This window comes from Truncatella angustata (assembly GCF_020726525.1).
Source record: "Truncatella angustata strain MPI-SDFR-AT-0073 chromosome Unknown BKA67scaffold_1, whole genome shotgun sequence".
In the NCBI taxonomy this organism is placed as follows: Eukaryota; Fungi; Ascomycota; class Sordariomycetes; order Amphisphaeriales; family Sporocadaceae; genus Truncatella; species Truncatella angustata.
In genome coordinates, this window is record NW_025763381.1 from 1,900,793 (window position 1) to 1,927,969 (window position 27,177).

Consider the following 27,177-nt stretch of genomic DNA (forward strand, 5'->3'; position numbering starts at 1 on the left):
TGAGCCACCACCTCAGTCGTTCCGAGCCTATCAGGGCAATTTTTAACGGACCCTGGTAATTTGGAGGGCTCCACGACAGCAACGTGAGCGACTAGTCTTTGCTCTTGGCTTTCGTTCAATCGGAGAACAATCCCGTCAGTCGGAATGATCGCGCATCAATGATATATAACAATTCAGGACAGGCCGGTTGGGTGACAGACGATCAGGAACAGCACATTGCAGCAATACAGTTGAAGTATAACGCTGTTTTTGGGTTCGTTCAACTATTTCAACGAATGCCGTACAGATCGAGACTGACGTTAATGGTTTTGGTGATCCACATTAACTAAGCCAGCGACGTAAGTAAGGTCTGAGTTAGTTCGGTGGAGGCGAACTGCGGGCAAAACGGCTTCCTCTTCAACTCACATGTCATCCGTGCCTCCAAATAATCACAACTACAGCGTCGACTCAATGCACAACAACCAGCTCAAGAGACATCTAGAGAGGCATGGTCAATATCGAGACCTTGAAAATTCGCCCCGGTCTTGTTACTCTACAGCGACCGTTGTGTGCGGATGCGAACTCATGCAAGCGTCGGCTGGTGCAGCAAGCTGAACTAAATTTTCCGGACCAAGACGCCACCGCTGTTGATCAAGAGACGGTGCCCACACGAAGGGTAAACCTTATCGCCATCTACTTGGTTTCACTCCGATATGTTTCCGAGTGCTGGACAGCAGGCGACATCTTATGATTGTTACTTGCTGAGTGGAAGGCACGAAATAGTCATTGGTAGACCGACCCATGAAGCATTTGCATTCGGCCTATAATGCACAATCTTTCTGTAGCACTAATTAGCTCCATGCAAACGTAGTTGAGTCGTTGAAACCCGCCTACTTAAGTTCCACATGGTAAACTAACAAGTCACGCTTTCGCTGAAAGGAAAACACGTGTACATCGAGAAAGCTCCAATGCCCCCCAAATGCCTTGATTTTTATTCCGAACAGATACCATGATCAGACTGCATAGCTGCCCCAACTGCAATTAAATTCACTGGCGTAAATGGACCAGAAAGGGGACGACAAGTCTAACCACCACCATACTAAATCTTATTTCCGTGGAAGACTTATCTGAGATAAGGTATGAAGCAAGGATTCTATTAAGGTTGCTACACATGTACTCGATCTCGAGGCACTATGTCATTGTTAACTTCCTAGCTTCTCGTCACTTCTGTAAGGAATGTTGTGATGGCTGTCAATCGCAAAGCCAACCAATCATCATTGCAAATGATGATTCGTTTGTGTATTAATGCAACATGATCATGTACTCGAGTATTCTATGACAGATTACACCGAAAATTTTTGAAGGCATACTTTAATATCATGAAGTCTGGATGGTTCGCTCATCTCGTGTGTGACTAGCTCTTGTTCCATCTGATTGGTCTCGTTGGCCATGTTGATGTGCCAGGCCATCTCCTAGAATAACCTAAAGAATCCGTGCAATACGTAGCCATTGGTCTTTCCTTTACATTATTATGAAGAAAGAAGATGATTCTATGCGGTTAGAATCTCCCGGTACATTCACGAAGCCATGCGACAGGTTGATCACAATAGTTGACCTCAGATCATGTCTGGTCTGCTGTGCAGTATAGTTAGAATAAATCATTGCTGCCCATGCTCATTCATACACGATACATTCAGAGCATCTCAACAAATCTAGCTAGCACAGTATACAGTCCCTCCTGTTTACATTCGGAGGCAGTAAAATATACCCAGATACTCTGATCTGTCTTGATATGGATTGCACCTTCACTCGATTCTCATATCTCTCGGTTACCATTCTCGTCCATGGCCTACCGATGAGACTCTGTAACTATGTAACAAAACTGCCATACAAGGGAGGCTCTTTGGCATACTGTTTAAAGGAGGCTGGTTCTCTCTTCCCGTTGTTTATCGCAGTTTGTTGGCCGAAGGATTTAGCCATCTACTTTAGGTATTACGTGTACTCGTATCCCTAGCTACCATAATAGTAACGAAACTACAAAACAAACTGTTGTGTGGTAATGTTCTAGGCGAAGAAAACGTGCCTCGCAATTAGCTCGTAGGACTCTCGAGTTGTATGTTCTGCCTGCACGCTGTGTTTACAATCCTTCTCGAAAAGAATTTGATGAAAGTTGTCACTGAACGGTAATCTGTTTGTGATACACGCTATGCATAGTAATTCAGTTTGTCACTGTACGTCACTGTATAGCCGTTCGGGAATGTTGATAAATAAGCTTCCTACGATATAGTCCCGCCTCTGTGATATATATAGGAACGAGAAAAATATACTAACATAATATCCCCATCTCCTAGCCCGGGTTGTATCTTGGAGAACGATTGAAAGGTGACGCTGTCTCACATTTGGCTACTGTACCTAGATTTCGCCCTTTTCCTTCCTTGTAGAACAGATGCAGATCACTAGATAGTCATGCTGGTCTGGTCACCTCTTGAACATGCAATTGTGTCGAGGGCCAAGTCGTGTGGCACTTTATTATTCAATAGTTTCTTCACGATGTCCTCACATGGATGTGTATTTTTGTTGTACAAATGCAGTGAGCATCACGCGCCAATAGACATGGTTGGCAAAGTACTGTTTGTTAAGTGAATAATTGAAATATTTGGCAGGGTGATTTTCTCCTTGGGGTATCAAATAGGCTAGATTGGGTTTCCTTCCTGCCATCAAGAATCTGAGGGTCCGTGACCGGCAATGAACCAAGTCTGGTACATCATGGAGGATAACATACACGACGACGGAAAGTATCATACCACTCTATTAAACATACGTTCTTGAATGAAACCTTTCCGCGCAATTTGACCATGTCTAGTGGTTATTGCGCCACATCATTACCTCTAAGCCTTTTTTTTTTTTTTCCTTTTTTTCCCCACCGACTTTCTTGATGTGGTGCTTATATAAACCGGATCAGATGATGTGGTCAGAATGTTGCTGCCTTATGTACAGCTCTCATCGATTATTCAAAGCGTCTAGCGCTGTTCTTGGTACTCAGGGGGTCCGCTCAAATGATTGCTGTGTCTCGTTGAGGCGGGCGATTATTTTAGTCACAGATCCATAGGCGAAGGCCGCTTGTTGGTAGACAGGTATCGGTAGTGACCGTTTATTGGGTTTGTAGACCGGGGCGTAGTCCGGTAGAAGTGTTGTCATTTAGTCCCAAGCCTCAAACTTGGAAAGAGAATCGTCGAGCTGGAGCTCGGTACCGTCTGGGTGGGACAGCGCAGGGTCTCAATAACACTACTGGGCTCGAATCGGTTACATCAAGCAGTGCTTGACGCACTAAGGCTGCTTAAAAGACGGCATTACTCAGACCTAATGCAGCGTGCTTCTCCTCCCCATGTGCAGCTGGGGCAAGGGCTGGGGCAAGGGCTGGGGCAAGGGCTGGAGCCAGGGTCTAAGTAGTCGCTCTACAGCTGCTAGAGACTTTGTATCCCGCCTCGTCAGCTAACAGGCGCAGTCGTGAGCTCGGTATCTGGTTCAATGCAACCTCGTACAAGCGGCAAGGTTATAGTGTTGGACATTGTCGTCATTGGATGGAGGATGCGCAGGTCGGTATATGCAGGTGGCTCTTGATGGCCCGGCTGTGCCGAAACTTTCGGTGATGAATTCAAGGCACATACTGTATGACGACCTAGTACAAGTATCATCTGTAAGGCTTGTGTTATTCTCCTGAGGAACATATACTACGATTCCATCCGCTAATAGAGGAATATACTCTATTCGGTACGTCTGCTTGTCGTGAACGGTTCGGTTAGAAATTTGAGTGTTTCCATATACTTATCATCTGACAACCATGATCTTGCAGGATTTTGGCCATATCAAACAGAGTGTACGCATGGTGTCGTTCTACCTCGATCATTCGGTGTGTACTTGGTTCCGACAAAGTAGGGAAATGTTGCTGACCTCGCCCTAACATTCAACAACTCGAACGATGCGTTGGCACAATCTCGTGTAACATTGGCAAGGTCAAATTGATAGCGAATCGATGACCCTGTCTGACTGGATAATGACTAGGGGTCATCGCGACAGCTACCATGACGTGAACCGTGCTTTCACTCGATCAAGGGCAGCTTTCGGTTCCGACGCGAAGAAATCAGGCCTCCCGGTAGAGTCTGGGTTTGGTGGTTCTCAATTTCTTTATTAGACCCTTGTCATTGGATGTATGTACGGCTGTTTAGACGACCTGGGTTTATGATATTGCTCGAGATTGTAGTGAAATGCTGCAATGATAAGCCATCCTCTGGCCCGTGCCATTCGATTACTGGAGCGCTAAGTCTTGCAAACCAGGTCTGGTAGCAGGCCAGGAGGCGAGACAGCTGCAGGTGGACGATTTGGGATGACAATCTGGGGTCCAATGTCGCTTCCAGTGTGATGAGCAAGCCTCACTATATCGTGATCCTAGCATCGTGGGATAAGGAAAGGCTATTGATCCTCCAAGCCTGGACTTATTCCTTCAGCCAGTTCATAGTATGGATTACCTTCAGCATATCTGCAGGCGGTGACACACGGAGCTCGTGGTCTAGATCACCTCGTAGCCTTTCGTATCTCAAGACCTGCCACCATCTTGCCAGTTCAGGCGATACTGAGACTTAGTGCTTATGGTATGCTCGATAGCCAAAATATATATTGCCAACCGATATCGATTTTTCTCTTACCAAGACGTGTGGTGGTGACATTGTCAGTGGCAAGAGCGGGGTCGTCGACTAATCTGGTGTTCTCGAATCCGAGATATGAGAGCAAGGTATTAAACCGGTGTGACGATTCGTGGGGGTTCTATAACAAAGATTTCTCCGTCACAGGTGGCAAGAGAATTGTCACCACAATCTTGTTCCGACGATAACCTCGTCCACGCCTAGAGAAAGCACGTAACCTGTGCGCTCACAAAGCCTGGCGGTCGCGGAACGCATGACTTACCAAACTTCACGGCGCCATGTTGGGCGCATTGATACTAGGTGAGCACCCTTGCTACTCTGCCGATCTTTCAACAAGGCTACGCCATGGTAGGTCCGTTTTTCCCGTTGGAAATTGTTTGCGAAGCTCTGGCTAAGGTAGGAATAGCTGTCGACAGCAAGGTCTTTTAATGCAAGGATTTATTATATGCTAGTGGTATGCCTAATGACAATATAACCCATCCTCATACACCTTGCAAGCACGTGGCGGATGAAAGCTCCAGCTCTGCGGAAATAACTTGGATACCATGGCCTCCAAGAGCCAGTGAGACAATAGGGGCGTAGCGTATAAGCTGGGATAGGAAGTGTTGAGGTAAGAACTATATAATGGGACCAAGGAGACTGCTAGATTGACGGAAAAGAAATTACCCGAGAGGTACCCAACAGTCTCCTCGCTCATACCTGTTCTTCATGCAACATCGTCAGCAATCGTCATCACCAATGGGGGCCCACAAACATGCACAAAAGATATCGAAGCCGTGGCGGCCCGAAGCGGGATTTTCCTAAAGCAGCGGACTGATATACGACCGGGGGAACTTCGTGTTCCTGCAAGGCTGAGTCCAGAGGCCCGCTGTAGGAAAAGACCCACGATCAGGGGGGTTTGCAAAACGACTGGGGGTAGTCACGTCGACTTATGACGAACCAGGGTTAGTCACTAAGAGATACTATATGCCACTATCCACCATCATGAGAGATGTTTCACTAACCAGACCACACTTGGTTCTCACACAAAGATCATGCTACGGAATGATCGATTGCGTATGTATCGAAATATTTCGTATTTACTACTATACGTGATCGGTTTACTCGTAACATATGCTGTCAGCTTAGTATCTTCTCGGAGCTCGGGTGCCACATGAAGGCAATGCCATTGACTAACGGCGATAATTCGATGATATTGCGTAACATGAAACAGAAGATGTATTTACTCTAATCTGTGTTTACGACCAGCGAAGCCTAGGTAGTGACTTTTGCTTAATTCGCTAGACGCTTGACTGCTCGATGCGGTGACCGTTAGCAGAGACTCTATTTGGTTCATAGGTATGGACAGTTCAATAGTCAGGATCGCCGCATGGCATTTCGAAGTACCGCTGGTGGAACAATGGCTGTCGCTAAAATTTTCCCTCGGTGCCACGGCGGTGTTGAGAAGTCGAACGCCGCAGAGCCAATCGAGTAAAGCGGTCAGCAAATGCATGCTGGGATAGTGATCATATAAGCCGTCTTGAAGTGCACATGTCGTATTGTGTGTACAAAAAAAAAAAACCAAAGAAACCAAAACTCATGTATTGGTACATACCCAAAGTTGGCGGTGCTTCGCAGCCCAACGTGGGGGAGAAAAGACACTTTTCGTCTAAAATGCATGGCCAAGGGGATTGAAGCAGGTCTCCGGCGACGATTATCACGATGCCGTGGATATACCCACCCTGGCTGTTCATTGGTGTATCATGCAACGTGACGAACAGAAGCAAGCGAGTTTAAAAATAAATAATAAATAAAAGAGGTCGGGTCATTTGACCGAGTGCTTCGCACTGAACAACAGGGTTGCATTGAGGGACGGTTTCGAACCGCTCCTGCAGCTAAGATTTTGACACTTACGTTTGCCTGATTCGCGACTAGATATTCCCTTATTGGTAGAGCTTATAGATGTTCGATCTAAGAGATTTCCATGCAGACGTGGCATGTTGGTAGTGACCGAGATATGGTTTATCTCAAATTGGATGGCGCATGTGCGTTGCGGCAGTAGGCATTGTCGCACCAAAAACCCCCCCCCCCCCAAAAAAAACAATGCTATATGGTTACTTACCGTAGCTGGTTATTGCTGCGTAATGCTGCACAATTAGCGGAAATGCCGCTTGTCAAACAAGGCTTGCCAGACACGTTGGACAGCGCATCACCGGTTTCGCTGAAATCGGCAACATGATATAATGAAATCGACCCCGACGTATTGGGCTGCTCGATGATGACACGGCACGAGATTAAGGCAACTAGGGCTACTCAGCAGACCAGTTGCAACCCGACCGCATTATTGCAAACGCCTGGGGCAGCAAGTGAAAGATCGGTCAAGAACATCAAGCAATTTGAGTTGCCATTGGCTGTGAGATTGATGCAGTGGTTCGTGATTGTGACAGGCCGCATACGGTGAGGTGTTTTTGATACTGGTACAGAGGAAAGAGCACGGCTGAACCACCACGCGGCTGTTCGCAACCGGGGCGCGGGCAAGGCTTCCGACACAGCGCAGTATGTTGTGCAACTATATGCTTCTATAGATATCAAAACGCTATAATTATTAAGTTGTTTTGCACATCAGACAGCTTATGTTACAAAGGGCTGGTATGCCGATAACGCTATTGCTATAAAATGTGCCCCGTACAGAGTATTGTTTGCTATTCTGCGACCCCTGTAAATATGATCTCGTGATCCCCTTCACCGGTCGTGGGTGGCGGAGCCGATGAAGGGCTTCATTTCTCGGATGCGGATGCGTGTCGGCAGCCTAACAAGACTTCTTACCCGCATAGTGAGCTGCAGATGCAATGACGTTTCTTTAGATGAACCTTAAAGTTGCTTTCCGGATCGTGGGACGTACGATTCCCCCCCCCCTAACGTCCCGTGATCGATCGTGGTACAAAGTAAACATATGTTATGTGCACTTTATTTCGCGGCCTGATTGTCCCTTTTTGGACAAAAGCGACGCAGTCCATTGCGATGGTATTGAGGGTTCACCGCTTGCACCAATAATCTCAAAATAATCTCGTGAACACTCGCTGAGAACCCGTACCCACCAGGTGCATCCGCCGAACTTTCGGTCAGAACCAGTTGTCCTATAAGCAAGTTTCACATCGAAGCTTGCCGGTAAAGGAAATGATACAGGGAAAAAAAAAATTTAAGCTGATCAAAATGTCATCATAGGTTACTCCATAGCAGTATCGTGTTCCATGGTGATACTTTTCGGTGATGACCGAACTGTTCTCCAGTTCTCCTTTTTCTCAAAGTTTGCGACACGAGCTAACGAGGAAACGGTCGGGGCAAGGGTGTAACGGCGTGCAGATTCCGACCACTCGGGTCGATCCCATGGGGGTGCGCAGGCCCAACGCTCAGATGAAACTTGCACCCAGCCTCAAATGATGGACGGGGTTTGGCACGTTTCTTCTAGAAGCTCCGCGTAACGCAAGGTACCTGTGTCCGCTTGCCAACGCTGGCAAGTTGGACCTGTTTCGGACTACCGGGTTGACCCATGAGACCTTCTCGACCTTCTGCCACGAATCAAAGGACCTCCGCCCTGTTCCGTTGCTTCCCAACGATGACAATCTTGTTCATGCTAACGTTAACCGCTGTCAAACGAACAGCAGTTCACCAATAGTGCATCGGGATCTACGGGAATCAGCGGTGAGCCACGGTAGTCACCCATAGTCTTGATATACTCGACAAGCTGGATATGATCGCTCGGCTCATTATACCCCATTGTGCAGTATGTCCGTGGCTGCGAACCCCTTGCTTGCGCTGCAGCGAAACAAGAGGCATTCATAGGTACCAATTATCAAAATCCACCGCCAAACTGCACGACATATGTGCAGGACTCTATGTACATTATAAAGCAGCAGCCCTATCTTGGGGGGGAGGGTTCATCAAGAAATAAAGGCATGCGTGGTAGTTGTTTCATGCAGATACTGGCTTCGTCATTTTCTAGAAGTATTGGAATTTCCCGAGATCCCTGAAATAGCCACAGATCAAACATACGGAGAACTTTTCTGGGGCATGTTCTGATCTACGAATAGTACATACCGAGCTCAACGGGAAATCTGGTCATATGACTCCATCTGCATGCGAGGGAAGGGTGGCCCCAGACCAATTTAGAAGAGACATTCGATCAATCCACCCGGATCAAAGTTTGATGACAATCCCAAGGGAAGGAATTGAGTTTCGCAGTTGACCATCAGGATGCTAGCGCTTGATTTCCATGGAGGGGGAAGATTAGCAAGCTCAAAGTGTGCAGTATTTACGCACGAGTGAGAGGCTCGGCAGCGTTTCCGCCAAACTATGCCTCGTGGGACCGACAAGCTGGAAATATCGACGCAACATGGGGGTCCTAGTCTGTCCCAATCACCGATCACAAACCCCTCCATCGAAGAAAATGAAGGCATTACGGTCGGAACAGGGTCTCTCAGCCATTCATTTTCGGAACAGGTCGTTCGTTTTCTGCAATATCTCAGAAAAGACCAGCAGGAAAGAATAGGGATTGAGAAGCGTCTGGAACAACACGTCTTCATGATAGTTTTGTTATTTACTGCAGGTAAATATCTCCACGTGAATCCCGATGCGGATGAAGCCTAGCATTGGTATTCGCTCACTCTAAGTTGCAAAAGCGTTGGAATAATGCGAGGCAGGAAGTATAACACGCATGCCGAGAGATCCCATGATGATGGATTGAGTTGGACTGGGATCAAATCCCAGACACACTCCCCAGAACCTTGAAGCAAACCCCATTCCGGGCTCCCGGTCCGGAAGCTTTTAGAGAAGCACAGTCGCCACACTACTGTTGCGAAAGCTTTCGAAGGAAAAGAAAAAAAATTTTCCCCAAAAGAAAAACTCGATTGAAACCGGTCTGGCATAAACATACTTTACCCTAGCAGTGCATGTTTCTTCTTGTTCGCAAGAAATTAGCAATTAATGACAACGCTATTAAATTTTCTCTAGTCCCGCGATCAAAACCTATATTTGATACTGTTGGACTCTAACTTGTACATATCCTCTCTCGCTTAAGCGCACATGGGGGGATTGCACTATGTAGCTTGACGTGACACAAATGCCACATGGTCAGTGTAGGGATTAGCCCTGTTTTGATATGCTCGATGTCTTTTTATCCCCGTACGGGCTGCATTGCATTACAAGTACCATTTATGAGGCCTAGTGCTGCAGACATTAGTACGTGACTACTGTAGTTTTCTCTTTGGAAGCTATGCTTCTCGGTTTTGCAAGTCCGTACGAGGCCAGCATCATGCTGCGAAATAGTGTCATCCGCACATCATTTGCCTCTTTCAATAAGACTTATTCAGCCACATCCAATTACCATCCCGTTAGCAGACATTGCGGCAGTTCGACAGGGGCAGCAACCAGTCTGTGACTCTGGGGGCTTGACGAGGAAGCGGCATGACGCGGAATGAACATGTATTACCTTTTCACACGCAAAATTGGTGAGCTTATATGTAGCCGTCCTTGCCAACCATATTTCTGTAGGTGAATGACCGGTTATCCATCTTGACAACCAATTTGAATTCGCACCTTTTTCCATAGGCTTGATGGTCCAACACACTCTCCATTTTTGAAATGTAACACGCATACCCTGCCGCAACTGATCTGATACCCAGATTGGGCTGGTTCAATATTAGACGGTTGCCCCAGCGGTCCCGTGCCCTGTTGCCCTCACTCGGCATGATCTGGCAGTGGAATGATACAGTAGCAAGGAAATTAAACTGAGGAACGAGGCCTGACAGGGCAATATTCGTGGCCTTCTAGAAGTTCCTTAGGGCAGAAACTACTGATTAGTCTCCCAGAACGATGGGTATTCCCCTGAGTTGGCCGGCTGAGGTAAATGCCAGGTCCACGGGGTGGCGGTCCAGCGGGGTTATCCTGCATCGAATCACTTGCTTCAATAGCAGATCCGCATCTCTTTAGTTCCTTTAGCACCGTCCATTTTTCTTTCTCTTTGCGAGCCAGCTTATCCACTATGCTTTTTTAACTCGTACTACTAGCAACTCTTGTCGAAACATTGACGCGATGCTCATTTAGACCGCGGAGTGCATCCGGTCAAGCTGCGCCAGTGCTCTAGTATTAGACTTCTAATTTCGCCCGGTCCACAGTGCCATTGGTAGGGGATCGCATCCGTAGAGCCGCCAGTCCACAGCATGAGGTCGGCTTTGGACGCCTTGGTGAGGCGGCGAAGTGCATCGTCATGTACCACAAGATTCTCTTCATTGTCAGGCATCCGAAGGTTTGTTCGTCACAAACTGGCGCTTGTTAGAACGAACCATGTCCCACAACATATGTGCGGCCCTCGCCAGGCGGTTTGGCCCATGTTCCCTTCCCGTATGCATGGCACAAAAGACTACATACGCTCGTCCAAGTTGTTCTGACAGCATCCTGTCGTTATTCAGCGCATCGGCAACGAAGCTCCAGATTCGAGGTTCAAATGCAAGGATGCATTCTTATCCACAACTGCATTGCATATATGTACATGGCCGTATGTACTGAACCCCGGCTTGTGAGATCAGATTTCTCCCAAGACGGCTTTCCGGCTTCCCAGATTGTCGGATATCATTCAAAGTGCTGTTCCGCTGCCACGCTGCTAGTGATTTATTTAGTCTTGTGCGACAGGCGACGCGAACTAATCTACCTGCTTCGAACCCACCATTCTTGCTCCAAGCTCCCAGCTCCCAACTCCCAACTCCCAACCAAGTCTCGTGAGAGCCTTCTCTCCGATGGACGAGTCACATCTGTCCAAGTCATATCATCGTGGAGAAGGATGACTGCATTCGACTTTCACCTTTCCTGCCTGCACTCTCACCGCCCCAAACTGCTTTTCACTCGCTCAGATCCTCGGCAGCCGGAGAAGCTCCACTACCTGGCACGTTGGCCCAACCCAATTATGACCACCTAAGCTTTTCTTCCTCTCTCTGGCATCATAGGTAGTGGCTCTAAACTCAATTGGGCAAAGACATGGGCTCACAGACTTTTTTTTCTTTTCCTTTTCTTGACTATTTTCTTTTTCTGTTTACCTCCCTTGTCCCTGCAAGTCGTTGGACGCCCTAGTCAATTGCCGGAGCTCATCAGGTTAACAGGGATTCCCCCAATATGTGTAAGCTTCACAGCTGTGTTGCTTGCAAGTTGCCCACCGCCCCTTGTTGGTACTTCCGTATTCCTGTCCTTGACAGAGAGTCACGGCTGGGGGAGCGCATTATTGTACTGATTTCCTACTGACTGGCAAAGTACAGCTGGGCACACGTTGTCGACCGATTCCCAGTCCCAGGCTCATATCCATGATTATAGATCCACTTAATCCATGTCGGTTGTCCAACATCACCCAGAAGTCTCCATACACCCTTTGATACTATCACCGCACAAGCCGAGTGACCGGGCGTCGTCGTAGAAGGATCGACTGTTCCAAGTTGCTTCACTTGCTTTTCCATTTGGCTCCAGTCACCGCCGATTCAATCTTAAATAATTAATATCCTCTTGCCTCCCCCTTAGCTAGCAGATAGTTCTGCCCTACGGAGCTTTTCTACATACATACTTCACTCAAACCTTATCCACTTACCATACCAGTCAACCCCTTAAGCAACTTAAACTCTTGACGCTTTACTACATCATCTTACACTACTTCTCTTGCACCTTCCCCAAGTTTGCACCCGTCCGGTTCATGAATTATTTCTTCAACCCTAGCCTTGACTCTATTAAATCAAGACTACTCTTTCAAGATTCTGTAACAGCAATATCGAAATCCTTTATCTAAAGAGAGAAGTTTCTGCAGAAGACTCTGAATAAAAATCAAGGACTGCCAAGTACACATTACAAGCCCAGGACGGCTGCGACTTTTGACACAGTCTATATGCAAGCAGAGCTCCAGGGGTCATAGCCATGACGGGAACCAACTTTGGGCGATCTAGAGGGCGCGGAGGAGCCGGTACAGCAACAATGGAGTCCAAACCTTTCCCTACCAAGCAGATGTTGATTCTGGCCATCTGCCGAATCTGCGAACCAATTGCTTTCATGGGAATCTTTCCCTACGTCTATTTCATGGTGAAGGACTTTCAGATGACCGACGATAACAGCAAGATATCCCTTTACGCTGGTATGATCACAGCAGCTTTTACGTTTGCTGAGTTCTCGACAGGACTCTTATGGGGTCGACTCAGTGACAGGATTGGTCGCAAACCGGTTTTACTAACTGGAATGATGGGTACCGCAATAAGCGTCTTGGTATTCGGATTCTCGTCCAACCTCTATGTCGCATTGGCGGCACGCGCGATTGGTGGACTCCTGAATGGCAATATGGGCGTCCTCCAGTCTACCATCGCCGAAGTAATCACGGATAAGGCTCATCAACCACGGGCTTACACGATCATGCCGGTCGTTTGGTGCATTGGATCGATCGTCGGACCGATGATTGGAGGTGCACTTGCGAAGCCCGTCGAAAGCTATCCTAGTCTATTTGCACAGGGAACGGTCTGGGATAGTTATCCTTACCTCCTGCCCAACCTTTTCAGTGCCTTGATCTGTATCGTTGGCGTAGTGAATGGCATCTTGTTCTTGGAGGAAACACATTCTACCAAGAAGCACGACCGGGATCGCGGACTCGAGTTTGGACAATGGCTGCTTTCGAAAGCATCTTGCTCGGCTGGCCGAAGCCCATCCGCCCAATGCGACCACAGCGGACTCAAACACGATGAGTGGTCATCCGAGTGTCAACCACTTTTAGATGAACAACTTCCAGGCTATCGGACAACAGAGAACTCGCCAGAGAATTCCCCTCGCCTACCCACAACCCATGCTGTCGACGAGCCACGAGAGCTACTGGACCTGGACGCGGGGCTGCAACGCGACTCGAAGATCTTCACTCGACCTGTGATACTCAATGTTGCCGCCTTCGGTATTTTGGCCTTGTAGGTTTCAGCCAACTCGAAGAAGAAAAACTTGGTCTTGTTACTAATTCATTTATTGTAGTCACACAATGACTTATGATTCGTTATTTCCGACCTTTCTGAGCACTCCGCATGTTGAGAAACCAACGGTTCAACTACCTTTCAAATTCGCTGATGGACTCGCAATGCCACAACAAGAGGTTGGCATCATCCTTAGCGTGCAGGGCATATACGCACTGCTTCTCAACGTGCTAGTTGTGCCATGGGCCATAAGCCGGTTCGGACCACTGCGTCTCTTTCGCTTCTTGGCAGTGGGATATTTTCTGCTATATCTCATTACGCCTTACATCGTACTTCTTCCGACGGAATCTCTCCGGACTGCTGGTATATACGTACTCCTGATCTGGAAATGCACATTTGCGAACATGTCTTACCCCAGCAACGCCATACTTACAGCCAACCATGCTCCGAGCAAACATGTTCTCGGCAACATCAACGGCGTAGCAGCATCGACAGCAAGTCTCAGCCGTGGGTTTGCTCCAATAATTGGTGGCATGCTCTATTCCGTGGGCCTCGAAACAGGATACTCGGGCTTGGCCTGGTGGTGTAGTGCTCTCGTGGCTGTGGCCGGAGCTGTTGTCGCCTTGCGCATTCCAGAAGCGCCTGCTATGTGCGAAAAGAGCCAAGATGACATCGAAGCGCAAGCTTCTTAACGACGTTTCAACGATTACGAGCCTCCTCTGTTATTAGTCAACAGGACAACGATGACGACTGCTGAGAAGATTTTCGGTACGGACAAGGTATCGTGGCAGGACCAGCATTTCTTTTTGGGTTTCGAACTAAGCAATTATAATGATGCGGAGCGTCCAACAAAGGACATTGATATAGAATTACGCATGGCGCGTTGGATTTGGAATGACGGCATTTTGCTGGATCATGGACTTTTGGGACACTTTGAAGGCGATTCACTGGGAAATTTTACGGGAATCATGGCAGTTAAAAGACAGGACATGGCGTTGGAACAGGGTTACAGGGCTTGGCAGACAGGATTAGTTAGGGAGGCGACTCTCATTGGATTTTCGAGATACCACAAGGGAATTTCTGCAAAGGGCATGCAAAGCACAGATAGCGAGTTATTCTTTCGGTGGATTTCATTACATCAAACGGGCTATACTTCGGCCTGTTGTTTTACTCACCACTGCTGATTTGATAGATGACGTTCTCCGCAAATCTATCGCATTTCTTTTCCGCAGGATTCTTGTGTCAGGTTGATATGTATCGCAGAGGTGATCCAGCTTTTGGGAGGGTGAATGCGATGACAGTACTTTGAGTGCGACATGGTCAGTATCGTACTGTAGTCATTCAACAACTTGGTCGACATGGTTTGGCTGTCTTTGAATGTGGTGGAATGGCTGGTTCGATTTGATCATAACTAGCGGTATATTCCTACCACCTATGCGAAACTGAGAGCCAATGATGTCTTACACTTGAGGCTCAAGTAGGAAGTCGAACGATGAACACTCAGCAGCCGGCACTCTCGCCAAGCAATTGGATGTCGACTTGAGCGTGGGGTTGTTGGGGGCCTTTCTCAGGCTTTTGGTTCAAGCTCAAGCAACTACGGGATTCATCAGCGCTATACCGTTCACAGAATGGTAACGCTGAACGACAATTACATGTTATTGGCTCTGATTCGCCAGTTGGCTCTTATCAATGCCCTCTACGATTGCAAGTAGCAAGACCTTGCAAGACCCTACCGGGGCCCAACTGCTCGGAAATATTTGCTTTGTCCTTGATATGCCATTCCTTATCGTGACCGAGGATTGAGAGCGTTGCTATCACTAGCACAACGCGCGCGATCGGTCCTGATTGTGACTTCAAGCTGAGATTCCTCGGTATCTTCTGCTCTTACGTTAGCATCTCACTCAGGTGGAAATAGCTCTCCAAGAGAAAAAAAAATCCCCCTCCCAAACAAACAAAAAACAAAAATACTGTAGTCATCATTGGTCCGCATTTTCGGATTCGCAACCCTCCACGATTTTGACAACACGCCTACCCGTTATTTGAGAAAGCTACCTACAGTACCTACCTTACCTGCCTTCATCCTTCCCCGCATCGTCCGTCAGTTTCACACAACTTTCGGCTAGTTGTAGTCGTCGTCGCATCCCTTTTGGCACTGCCTCAGTCTGCCATTGAGTCTGTCAGCAAATGCCATCTTATTGAGGGCGATGGAGCAGCCAAAGGCTTGCATTTGAGATATAGCCCCAGTTCCAAGATCGCAGATCGCGTAACACCGTGCATCCACCCCGAGCGCCCGAGCTACTTTAGTCAGAGTCGGTACCAGCCTCAAACTCCCGTGCCAGGGCCTGAGAAAGGAGCTTCAACATTGGCGCAAATGCAGACGCCAGTCAGGCGACTACAGAGACAGAGGCATACACAGATACAGATACAAATACAGAGACACGATGGCGCCGTACTCGCCACCGACACCGACGACGAATCCCCATCCACATAAACGCGCCAGGCAAACCTCGCCGGACAGAGACTCGCCAAACTCGGGACCTTCAGCTGCCGGAGCAACCTCTCCAAGTGCAGTAGAAACGCCAAGCGAGGGCGCTGGGGCACATGGCTCAAAGGTCGGCCAAAGCAGTAACTTTCGAAATGTCAGCGCTTGTAATCGATGCCGTCTTCGCAAAAACCGATGCGACCAGAATCTGCCGAGTTGCGCCAGTTGTGAGAAAGCCAAGGTCGCTTGCGTCGGATATGATCCCATCACCAAGAAGGAGATACCACGAAGCTACGTGTACTACCTCGAGACAAGAGTCGGTCAGCTCGAGGCTCTACTGAAGGCCAACAACATCCAATTCCCACCGGCCGAAGATCTGGAGTACTGTTCACGCCCGGGTGCAGAGAGCGTAGCCGACACGGCACCAAAAGATGGCAGCTATCAAGCGTCACCTAGCGCATCGAATCGACCCGGGCCATCAAGGTCGCAGCACAACGGAGACGAGCAGCACAGGTCGAAACAGATTGCCCGTCACGGCCACGGTGTGGGAGGGGGTATGGGAGGGCGGTCTCTAGGCTCAACCAACGGCATATCTTTTGCTCGCGTTGTCTATGCCGCTGTTCAGTCCTCCGTCAGCGATCACAAGTCGCATTCGGAGAGAGGCGGCATCAAGCCGTACACCAAGTCGGTGTCTGGCAATGGCGCAGTTGCTTCAGGTACTTCTATGAGAGATTCCTTCTTCGGCTTACATACGAGGCCAACTATCAATCCGGCTGAGTTTCCAAACAAGGACTTGGCTTTCCATCTGGTCACCATTTACTTCGAGCATGCCAATCCACAAATACCCATATTGCACCGTGTTGAATTCATGCAGATGTTTGAGTTAGCATACGCCGACGAAGGCAGGATACGAGGACCAAGAGAACTGTACATGTTGAATATGGTCTTCGCGATAGGCAAGGGTATCTTTCAGACTGCTTCGTCCAAGAACTCTGAGGGGCCTCGGTTGCCGAGAGAGGCACAGCCTGAAGAATATCATGCGAGTGCCATAGTACATCTCGAGGCCTGCCTCAGTAACAGCGGTGGCGGACTTGATGAACTACAGGCTGTCCTCCTTTTGGCCAACTTTGCCCTTCTTCGTCCTGTTCCACCAGGTTTATGGTATATTGTTGGTGTGGCTGTACGTCTCGCCGTTGATCTGGGCCTGTACTTGGAAGACGGCAAGGAGTTGCCCAGTGTTCCAGAGCCCGATCCAGCAGTAGATCCCCAGCTTCAGGACACGCATATCAGGCAGAGGGGACGACGGCAATATGTGCGAGACTTGCGAAGAAGGCTCTGGTGGTGCACTTATTCTCTGGATAGACTCGTTAGCACTTGTGTGGGTCGCCCCGTCGGCGTCTCAGATCAAGTAGTAACAACCGAATTCCCTACGCTTCTGGAAGATAGGTATATCACCCCATCGGGTTTCACACGGCCATTATCACCAAATGAGCCTACCTTCAAGCACGTTTCTTATCATTATTTTCGTCTTCGACTCCTCCAATCTGAGATCTTGCAAGTTCTCCAGTATCAGCAGACACAGATGGCTCGAGCTGGTGGGCAAAATAAAAAGAACCGTTTCATGCATACCCAACTGCCATCCCCGTTCTTGAACAGATTCGACTCGTTTAGATCTTGGCGCATCGATATTGACAAGAGGCTTCACGATTGGAAGCAGGAATCTCCGAGCCAACAAGAATCAGGCGTCAAATTTTCACCCGAGTTCTATGACCTCAATTACTGGCAGGCAGTCATTCTTCTGTACCGTCAAAGCTTGGAAGTGCCCGAGATGTTCGAGGGAGAGTATAACACATCGAAGGAGGTCAACAGCCCCTCGCTTTACCCACCCGAGACGACAGGTGACGAGGACCGTGTGTACATGAAGGTAGCTGAAGCCGGCCAAAGAATTCTTCGAATCTACCGGCAATTACATCTCCAGGGTTTGGTTAATTTTACCTATCTTGCAACACATCATCTATTCATGGCTGGCATCTCGTACCTCTATGCCATTTGGCATTCGCCCTTGGTGCGAAGTCGCTTGGTGAGTACCCTAGTGCTAGATTTGCTACCTATCGACATAAGGCTAATCTCAATATAGACCATGGATGAAGTCGACTTCACCATCTTGGCGGCAACATCAGTACTCACTGACTTGATAGAAAAATGCCCCCCTGCAGAGGCTTGTCGTGATGCATTTGAGCGCACAACAAAGGCCACTGTTAAGATGGTCCAGCAGACTGGCGGGTTTGGACAACCCCCTCCTACACGTACCAACTCGGCAAGAAACAATTACGATTACCTCACAGCACGTGATGCGTCGGGCAATAGACAGCGACATCACCAGCAGAGACGGTCGTTGGACCAGTCGGGACCGCGGTCATCCCACTCACAATACGATATGGGTGCGACAGATGCGTACGCATCGACTCACCGTATAGGTCAGGTGCCACCCATCCAAACCAACCCCTTTCCGCTCAACATGACGAACGTTAAGACTGAACGAGACGGTTACTCAATGATACGTGGGATGCCAGGGTCGAGAAACAACACAGGTAGCATCCAAGAAGAACCGGATAACTCTGCCATTGATCCTAGTTTGCTGCCTTCACCAAGTGCAGCACAACATTCTGGCCAGTCTCCGGCGTCAGGAGCCAGCATGACGCCTGTGTCAGCAAACACCGGTGTCAATTATATACAATCGCCAACAGCAATGAATACCCCTGGTCAACTGAGCTATTCGGGACTTCAGGAGATGGAGTTTCTCCAGGGCTTGCAAGGCAATCAAGGTGTAGATGGTGATATAGGTGGTGAAGGGCAACTAGACTTAAGCGGCCTCGGATTCGGATTCGACGGAATGCATCATGATTTCAATGACGGACAACAAGTCGACTTGCTCGACGGGTTCTGGTTTGGTGGACAGCAAAATGGCGGAGCTGGCGGGATGTAAGTGGCTAAAATTGCTGAGCAAAGTATATAGATATGTGTTTTCAGGACTCAGCAAATCACTGTCAGATTTGCACGCCTCTCGGCAGGCTTTGAAAACCACATATACGTGGTTCCTGCATTAGGGGCTCGGCGGGGATGTGCGGTCTCGGAGGCCAGGATATGCGTGTCTGGTGATTGACACTCTAGAGCAAAATACCCTATAAGCAATTGTTGTTTATTCTTTATGGCGGCGAAGCTCAATTTTCAATTGCAATCCGCTGAAGTCAGTCAAAACCCCGTGGTGTGATCTAGTTCTAATGAGCGGTCTGGTCGATGAGAATATCGTACTACAAATTCAATCTAACGCAAACCATTGCTTGCGTTGGGGCAGCTCACGATTAAGGCTTGACCGTTCCTAGAAAGAGTGTATTGTGCGGCCAATTCTCAGTTAAAAAGAATTCGCGCAGTGAGGACATAAGTGAGTGTATCACAAGTTCGCTTGCGTCCAGTACACGATAGCCCTCCCCCTCCCCAAGCCGATGGCTATTTGGAGTGAAGAAACTATTGTGAACAGTAGCAATCGTTATTGAACATGACCATATAACCACTGAAATCTCCTAACCTGCACGCTTTATCCCCGAGGAGTCATCGCCCGAACCTCTCTGCCTCATCTGAGTGTGATGGCACATGCCAACGCAGTCGTGTCGATAAGGGGAGCCTTTGGGGATTTTGAACCAGGCACCAAGAGCCCGGTTGCCGGAGATAGGGTATATATACTTTATAGGTATGTTGAATAGGGTAGAATGGTGGCTTTGAGCAGTGTTTGTAGGATATTGTTGGCCTTGTCGTATCCGAACGCTGCTAATGTGCAAGTCTGGGGCTTTATGGAACTGATGCTGGAGCTCAAGACCCTTGACCAAATGTAGTGGGCCGTGGTGGTGGGGATGATCTCTACAAAAAAGGCAGGCCTTGGACGTGGGCGGCGGCCGGAAGAACACGAGTTGCAATAGGTTGAAACGTGTTGATATAGAGGCTTCTGTTTAGCGATGCTGAAGCGATTTAGGGTTTCTTGGGAGTACCTAGGAACCTGTGTTGTGTGCTGTGTGTGGCCGACCAGTCTTCGTACGGTTGGGATGCTCATTTTATATACAGCTGGGACGCTGGGACGTGCTTGAAGATACACTAGTTGGTCGAGATGCAAACCTCCTACAAGCACAGTTTTTCAGCATGAACAGCTGGTCATCTGGCTTCAATACGTAGCTTGAAGAAGCAACTTGAAGCCGAATTCAAGAAGAAGAAAAACGAAACAAACGCATCCAATGTCGATAGCGAAACCCCTCTTTGAAACCACGGCGATGGTTGCTTGCGGCAGTTTCTATTCTGGACATTAGACTTCTTAGCTGGCTTCGGTGGGTTTCCACCTGCGTAGCGATGATCCTTCGCGAAAATTACATCCTGTAATTTGCCAGTGGCTATTGTAACTAGAAAAGTTTCTGTAATCAATGGTTAGTTGTCCTTAGAGCTATAAGCAGAATTCTATCTGATATAAATCTATAGTTCAACAAATACACATGAATAAGTCTTGGACCGATTTCGAGATTTTTTGGTGCGTCAATATACTGGTCATACAGCTCGCAAATATATGCCGGTCGGTCCTTGAGCAACATAGAAGCGTTGCGTCTCATCTATATACAGTCCCAGTTCTTCGACCCAAGTGCGCCTAGTGTTTCTGTAGGTGGCTGCCCAGATTATTAAACTGTACGATATTACAGAAAGCCCTAACCGGTGAAAACGAAGACCTATTGGGCAAAATAATCTATCTGAAACAGTATGAGAGAAGTTTGCCGTCTCGGGCAGAACAACTCCGGCGGGCAGGAAGGTATGCAGTGATGTATGGTCTGCATTAAGTGTAGATCACGAACGGTTCATTATGTAAGACAGTCATCCCCCTCGTCTTCGCAGCGAGATACTTGCACCTTTCATGGTTTCAGTTCCTATATATCAGTTCTTATAGAACGTTAGAATATACCAACGGCACCCATTATCTATGAGCTCTTTCTGGTCCGATCAACCTACGAAGCATTCCGCAAGGCGGTAGTCATTCTGATCTAGCCTATGCTCAGGAGGTGACTTTTTCATATCGACGTAACAATTTGCCACCCATACTACCAAAAAGTTGAAATAAAGCCTCTTATCTTACATCTCATAGAACCCAGTTTTATAGCAAGCCACAGAGCATCGATGCAGATTTTATACTTCTCTCTACACGCACAATATTCCTCAACCTGTAAAAATAATTGCTGCAGAAGCAGTTTTTAGCAGTATGCCCATGCGACACCCAAAACGCCGTGTTTCCAACCTTTATTTTGTAGGGTGTCAACTGAGATCTCAGCCGGAGAACAAGCCGATGACATAAATCCACGTTGAGATGCTGGAAAAGAAAATACAACACGGCTCATATATCAAAAAAGAAATGCCCGATGAGACAGTCCATTCACGTCGAGCCTTGCCCAACCTTACTGTTTCCAGTACCCTGGGACTGCCTGATCAAAATCGTCGTAGAATTCAGATATACCTATGCTGTATTACCGCAAGCGACCAATCCCATAATGTTGGACCTCTGTTCTGCAGCGCAGATGGAAGGGTCATAAACCCTTTGCTTTCACCTTCTGCTCACCAACTCCATCCTTCTTAGCGTGCTCCCAGGGAAATATTTCGGGTTGTGCAATCCACCTTCACACGAGGTATCTCAGCGTTGAAGCTAAATACGACGATTATGACTGCTTTCGCACATCTAGCCAAGCCTGCTGCTTAATTCTGTAAGATACTCACCTGACAGCACATCTTGGGAGGTTCATTCTCTGGGCCGACACCGTCGTTATATATGCTCATATGTTGTCTGTACGTAACAATATTTCCACCTCAAGACGAGCAGTGATCCGGCATGTAATTGTCCCAGAAATGTTTTGTCACTAATGTTTAGTGTCAACTAATACCGGTCATGTAGATGACGTAAGGCGGCACTATGGCGAACAGTGAGTTCGCTCTGTGATTGCCATCAAGAACGATATTCTAGTAAAACATAACATGCCTACTCTCAAATAGCTGCATTCATTTCTTCTTGACACCCGACCAGAAAGGCTGGCCTCTATTATACCCGAATTGAGTATTTCTCACACGTCAGAAACGGGCACCGGCTTGAGTCACTAAAAGGGTGGTCTTGCGCTGAACCCATCGAGGTGCCCGGGCGATTACTTCTACCAAGTATATCCCTCTGTGCTATCACCGGTTGTTATTATCATAATTACAGTAGGATGAAATTGAGTTCTGCGCCTTGGGGGACGGGTCTCGTGCTCTTCACCCGCCGATACGAAGAAGATTGCATGGCGGAAAAGTGTCCAAGCTGTTCATCTCATTCATGCCGTCGTTCTACGTTGAATATTTATAACTTACAAAACATCAAATGACATGCCGCTGACAGCAGCCACTGTGGATGAGCTCCACAAGAGCTGGAGGCAGGGCGCCGGCCTGGCTTAAATTTGCTGCCAAGAGTGTTGCTGGGGAAAGCCCACGTTTAGCACTAGGATCGGGATCGTCCCGAGTTGAGTGCGACTCGTCCAACCTCCCCAATAATCATGGTCCAGACGCAGTTAATGTGCAGATTTGACATCACCCGTTGAAGCCCAATTTTGTTTCTTTCGCGGCGACTCTTTCTTGCAGCACGCGTTCCAGCCTCGGCAGAGCCTGTATTACCTGCAACACTTTCGTTATTTCTGCGTTCTTATTGACAGGACAGCGCAAGCGTCGCGACAACCAGGCCTGCCTGCAGGCCCTCAATTGGAGCATCCTTGTCTTAAACCCTGTCACTCTGCTGTCGCTGCTGCATGTCCTCAACCACTTGTTGATCTGCCTTGGCTACGTGATCTTACAGAGGCAATTCGCTTAATTGCGCGACAAGCCTGACCTCCTGTGTCTTACACTGACGGGAATTGCTCGTCATTGCTACCTTAAACCGGCTGAATAGTCCACGTAACACAACGGCCATGACATTCGGGAGAGCAACTGCCTATTGACAAGTCCGTTTTACCGTTTGCTTTCTCGAGCCGACTTGGTCGTCATGGCGCCATTAATCTCCTCGCGCACCTCTGCGCGCACACTCGCAACGGCAGAACTCGATTCACGCTCCGCGCCCTTTCGCTCGTTACCGCGACCGTCTCGCTCCCCTCCCTCGCTAAGCTTTCGGAGAAGCATAGCAACTGCGCCGCATCTCGTCTCCCGGCTCAATGATAACGCCAACATCGTCCCAGAGACCTACGGCTTAGCCTCGAATGGTCCTGATGCAGGCACCGTAGTGGGCATCGTGCTCGGGTCCGTGGGCGGTTTCCTGCTCGTCCTGTGGCTGATCTATACGATTGCGAACCTCGGAAATGGCAACCAGCGCGTAATAGAAACGGCGACTGTGGACACGGCGTCCGTGATCACCCGTAAGTCGCGCAGACATCGTCGGCACTCGGGCTCTCGGCGCACGGCATCCACTCGGCCCAGAGAGACCGTCGAGACCATTCGCCGCGAGCGCGTGGTCCCGGTCTCCATGCCTATGTCCCAGAGTGAGAGGATTGTCGTGGAGGAGACAACTCGAAGTAGAGCGCCCGCATCTGCCCCACCACCGCCTATGCCACCGCCCATGCCACCGGCTCCTCCGAGGGTCGTCCATGATGACGACGACGAGGTCGTGGTGATTGAGGAGAATTCGCCGCCGAGGAGGAGGGAGAGCAGACAGCACAAGAGAAGGAGTAGCAGAAGGAGCAGCGAACGCAGGAGCACCAGTAGGCCTGGCGGATATAGGGAGGTTGATCCTTATAGATATGCTGGAGGCGATGCTTCCGTGAGGAGCGTGAGTCGGAGGCGGAGTCCTTCGAGGGGAGGATATTGAAGAAGGGTTTGGAATGAAACGTCCAGCACGGCGCGAACAGGCTGGGCACAGAAATGGATCACGACGGTGTAATGTATGAAATTTGGAATGTACGGTTTATGGTATGATATCCTTTGTACCAGTTGAAATCTGGACGATTCACGGCCGCATTAAAGAGAGACAATCACGGTATGTACACACAAAGAAACTAAGAAACTGCAGGGATGGTATGGAAGCGGTGTGCTTCATACAGCGATTAGCGTTTGCATGATACACCTGGCGGATGAATGGTGTTAGGCGATATACCTTTGGTGGTCTTTAATGTTGTTTATACGATCAGACACGGTAGATAATTGCAAAATGGCTTAGCTGCTCTTGTAACAGCAGTCTAAACTAGCTGGCTACTGTCGAGCTGGAACATCTGATGGTATATGGCCACAATACGCAACGAGAGGGAAATGATGTGCATAGTAGCCGCTCGGCCAGTCGTTACAATCATATTTGTCTAGAAAGTCTTTTACGGCAATCATCTAAAAGAAATCTAGAAAAGAACAAATGATTCGCCCTAGACTAAGGTTAGTAATGTAGACGGATTCTTAGAACACTCCATACGTTATGTTTCGCTTCATGAGGCACCAATGATCTAACAAGGTAAGCTCGAAGTGAAGTACACGGTAAAAGCTATAGGCGGAAAGAATAAACGATCCAACTTGCCTATAAGAATATCCATATCCATTGTTTTTCTAGAACACTACAAATTTGTCCAACGGCCATACCATACATTCCTTTTGCAGCTGTTTGGGTTTACTTCCGGAACATGTTCTGAGTTCGAGTTCTAGCAGGTCGTGATTCAATCGAAACCCCAATCGTTGCCGGAGGACAGAAAGGTCGGGCACATTGATAGTGAAGTGACATCTTACTCTGTTTTAATCATTCTATAATCACTAATACTTAGTAAACAGGACCTGATCTATATCCCACAGCAGTCCAGGCTAAGCCCGTGCGCACATTCTGGTCTTTGTAAACGCCCCATAACTTAGTAGCCACCGAAGTTTGCTCGTCGAAAATTCCAAAGACCAACAGATGCGAAAAGTTAGATAAACCTTTTCCGGTAACATTCATACAATCCATAATTCCTAGTTGTCTTGTCATGTCATGTATTCCTCGTGGTGTCGTGGTTTGACATTTCAAGCAGGTGCACTAACTTCTTCGTCTCCCTAGTTAGTGCTTCGTTCCTACAAGTACATAGACGGATTGAGTTCCGTTGATCGTCAGGTCCGGACTTGGCGGAGGGCACAGAGAAGCACGAACCTTGTCTTATTAGTGGAGTTTCACATGCTCGAACTTACTGCAGCCTTCGTAAACCTAATGACATCACATGCTTAAACCCATCGCTTCTTACTGTAATTGATGCCACTTCAAAGTATGACCATCAACATTGCTCACAGCCCAGCTGATTAAACCTCTATCCATGCTCGGGAGTGAATCTTCTGACTAAACGGCCGACTATCTTCGAAACCAGGCCCTGCACACTGTAGCTCGCATCTTCAAATTATGGATCATCCGGTCCATCAAATCGGAGGTGTCATTGAGGCTCTGTGCACGCAAACCATCGCTGAGCAGCAAGCCGCGCTTGACGATTACTTCACTCCGGACGCCTTCTTTGTTCATCCCCTCTGTCGCGTCCCGTCCTTCTCGGGCACCAAGGTCCTCGGCACTGAAATCAACTCCCTGTGGCTTCTCAAATACATCTACCAATGGTATCGTGTGCTTAGCCCGCACATCGACCTGACCATCGAGTCGACCGTCTTTGATCAGAAGGCCAACCTCTTGTACCTCACGATGCGCCAGACTTTCACACTCTGGTTCGTCCCCTTCTCGCTGTGGCAGGCCCATGTCAAGCTGGTTACCGTGTGTACATTGGTGAACTTGCCAGTCAACCAGGATGGACGCATGTTACTCAACAACGGACAAACCGCGCCTGGCGACCAGACTGTGGCAACGCGCTGGTTTATTAAGGGCCAGGAGGACCACTACCAATTGGAGGAGTGGCTCAAGTTCATCGCACCGTTCGGCGCTAGTTTGGTCTGGAAATTCTTGCAGCTTTGGAACACTGCTCTTTGCTGGCTTGGCGTCTTATTTCTTTGGCCTGTCACCTCCATCCACGATTACTTAACCAGGGAGGCGCCTCGATGGGGAAAGAAAGCAGTAAAGGAGCAATAGCAGCAAGCGGACAAAATGTGTGGAATGTTCATTTCCCCGCGGTCTCTGGGCAGTTATGAGTTATGTATAAACCCTCGAGTTAAAAAAAAATTTAAAGAAAGAAGGTAATGTAAAAGAGTTTGTACTGCCACTGCTGTTTCCGCAGTTCCAGTTTTTCATGTTCGCGATTGGGTCTTTCCGTCAAACCCGTAAACGTAAGAACGAAATAAAAATAAACTGCTTTTCCCACCCAATCAACGAAATTGCTGTTTGCTACGTGAGGGCCATGAGATATTCCACCTCCCAGCTTATAAAAAAACAAGTGACATGTTTGCCTCGAGTCCTACCGTTACCGGCATGAATATAGTCATCGACATCATCTCTTAGATCCAGCTAGTCAGAATTCATTTCATAACTTTGTGTTCTCTTGAAGCTGTCGAGGAGAGAAGACGCCGTGCCTGAGATAGCAGCCTTGGTACTCTCTGGCAAGTCTTGCCAGAAGGAGAAGACTACCCAGGTGGTGGGATGATGTGTTCGACCCCACAAACCGATCGGGACATGATTAATGTTTGTGGACGTACTAGAAATATTTTGACACCCTATATGATGTTGAAAACTTGTGCTCGGCTGCGGCTTTTCGGGACGGTCTTGGGACCGTGTATCAAGGGGTGTCCATAAAAAAGATCGCAAATACTGGTATCAAAGACAAGAGGAACCACCAGATCCCCCAATCGTGTTGAAGCCCTCCTCTCCCAAGAGATTTTGTACTGACTCCCTCATAGCGGGTTGACGTTGCATACCAGCCCCGGAGGCAACGGAGGGTCATTGTTTTCTTGTAAATTCGCTGTCGCCCTGGCTTTGTTTCATGGCTGGGCTTTGCAAATTTCAGTATCGATTTAGGCCTTTTGGTTTGCACATTGTCTAGGGGTGGAGGAAATGATCTCACAGCAAAGCTATAATTGACCTCTGCACATTACTCTGTCTGCG

The 27,177-nt window shown here is 48.3% G+C and overlaps 5 protein-coding genes across 5 annotated transcripts; 4 read left to right on the forward strand and 1 right to left on the reverse strand.

Annotated features, from left to right (window-relative positions):
• Positions 1-5,336: 5,336 nt before the first annotated feature.
• BKA67DRAFT_544605 (uncharacterized protein) lies at positions 5,337-6,296 on the reverse strand. Its single transcript, XM_046101277.1, has 3 exons — positions 5,906-6,296; positions 5,684-5,782; positions 5,337-5,383 (listed from the first exon to the last, which is right to left on the reverse strand). The coding sequence occupies exons 1-2, from the start codon at positions 6,169-6,171 to the stop codon at positions 5,701-5,703; spliced, it is 348 nt and encodes a 115-aa protein (XP_045963619.1). The 5' UTR covers positions 6,172-6,296; the 3' UTR covers positions 5,337-5,383; positions 5,684-5,700.
• A 6,366-nt stretch (positions 6,297-12,662) lies between these two features.
• Positions 12,663-14,322, forward strand: BKA67DRAFT_511035 (major facilitator superfamily domain-containing protein; the record flags this gene model as incomplete). Its single annotated transcript, XM_046097374.1, has 3 exons — positions 12,663-13,327; positions 13,400-13,630; positions 13,692-14,322. The coding sequence occupies 3 exons, from the start codon at positions 12,663-12,665 to the stop codon at positions 14,320-14,322; spliced, it is 1,527 nt and encodes a 508-aa protein (XP_045963620.1).
• Positions 14,323-16,071: 1,749 nt separating this feature from the next.
• On the forward strand, positions 16,072-19,098 carry BKA67DRAFT_511194 (fungal-specific transcription factor domain-containing protein; the record flags this gene model as incomplete). Its single annotated transcript, XM_046097386.1, has 2 exons — positions 16,072-18,192; positions 18,250-19,098. The coding sequence occupies 2 exons, from the start codon at positions 16,072-16,074 to the stop codon at positions 19,096-19,098; spliced, it is 2,970 nt and encodes a 989-aa protein (XP_045963621.1).
• Positions 19,099-23,193: 4,095 nt separating this feature from the next.
• On the forward strand, positions 23,194-24,009 carry BKA67DRAFT_529642 (uncharacterized protein; the record flags this gene model as incomplete). The annotated part of the gene is made up of 1 exon (XM_046099103.1): positions 23,194-24,009. One exon carries the CDS (start codon positions 23,194-23,196, stop codon positions 24,007-24,009), a length of 816 nt encoding a protein of 271 aa, XP_045963622.1.
• Positions 24,010-25,341: 1,332 nt separating this feature from the next.
• BKA67DRAFT_15603 (uncharacterized protein) lies at positions 25,342-26,531 on the forward strand. Its single transcript, XM_046095140.1, has one exon. The coding sequence runs from the start codon at positions 25,543-25,545 to the stop codon at positions 26,209-26,211; it is 669 nt and encodes a 222-aa protein (XP_045963623.1). The 5' UTR covers positions 25,342-25,542; the 3' UTR covers positions 26,212-26,531.
• Positions 26,532-27,177: the final 646 nt, after the last annotated feature.

Excerpts from the sequence above, each read along its gene's own strand:
- BKA67DRAFT_544605 (XM_046101277.1), bottom strand. The coding sequence starts at position 6,171 with ATGCATTTGCTGACCGCTTTACTCGATTGGCTCTGCGGCGTTCGACTT. Across the intron at positions 5,783-5,905 it reads GGTCGTAAACACAGATTAGA|TAAACCGATCACGTATAGTA; the intron begins GTAAATACATCT and ends ATATGTTACGAG.
- BKA67DRAFT_15603 (XM_046095140.1), top strand. The coding sequence starts at position 25,543 with ATGGATCATCCGGTCCATCAAATCGGAGGTGTCATTGAGGCTCTGTGC.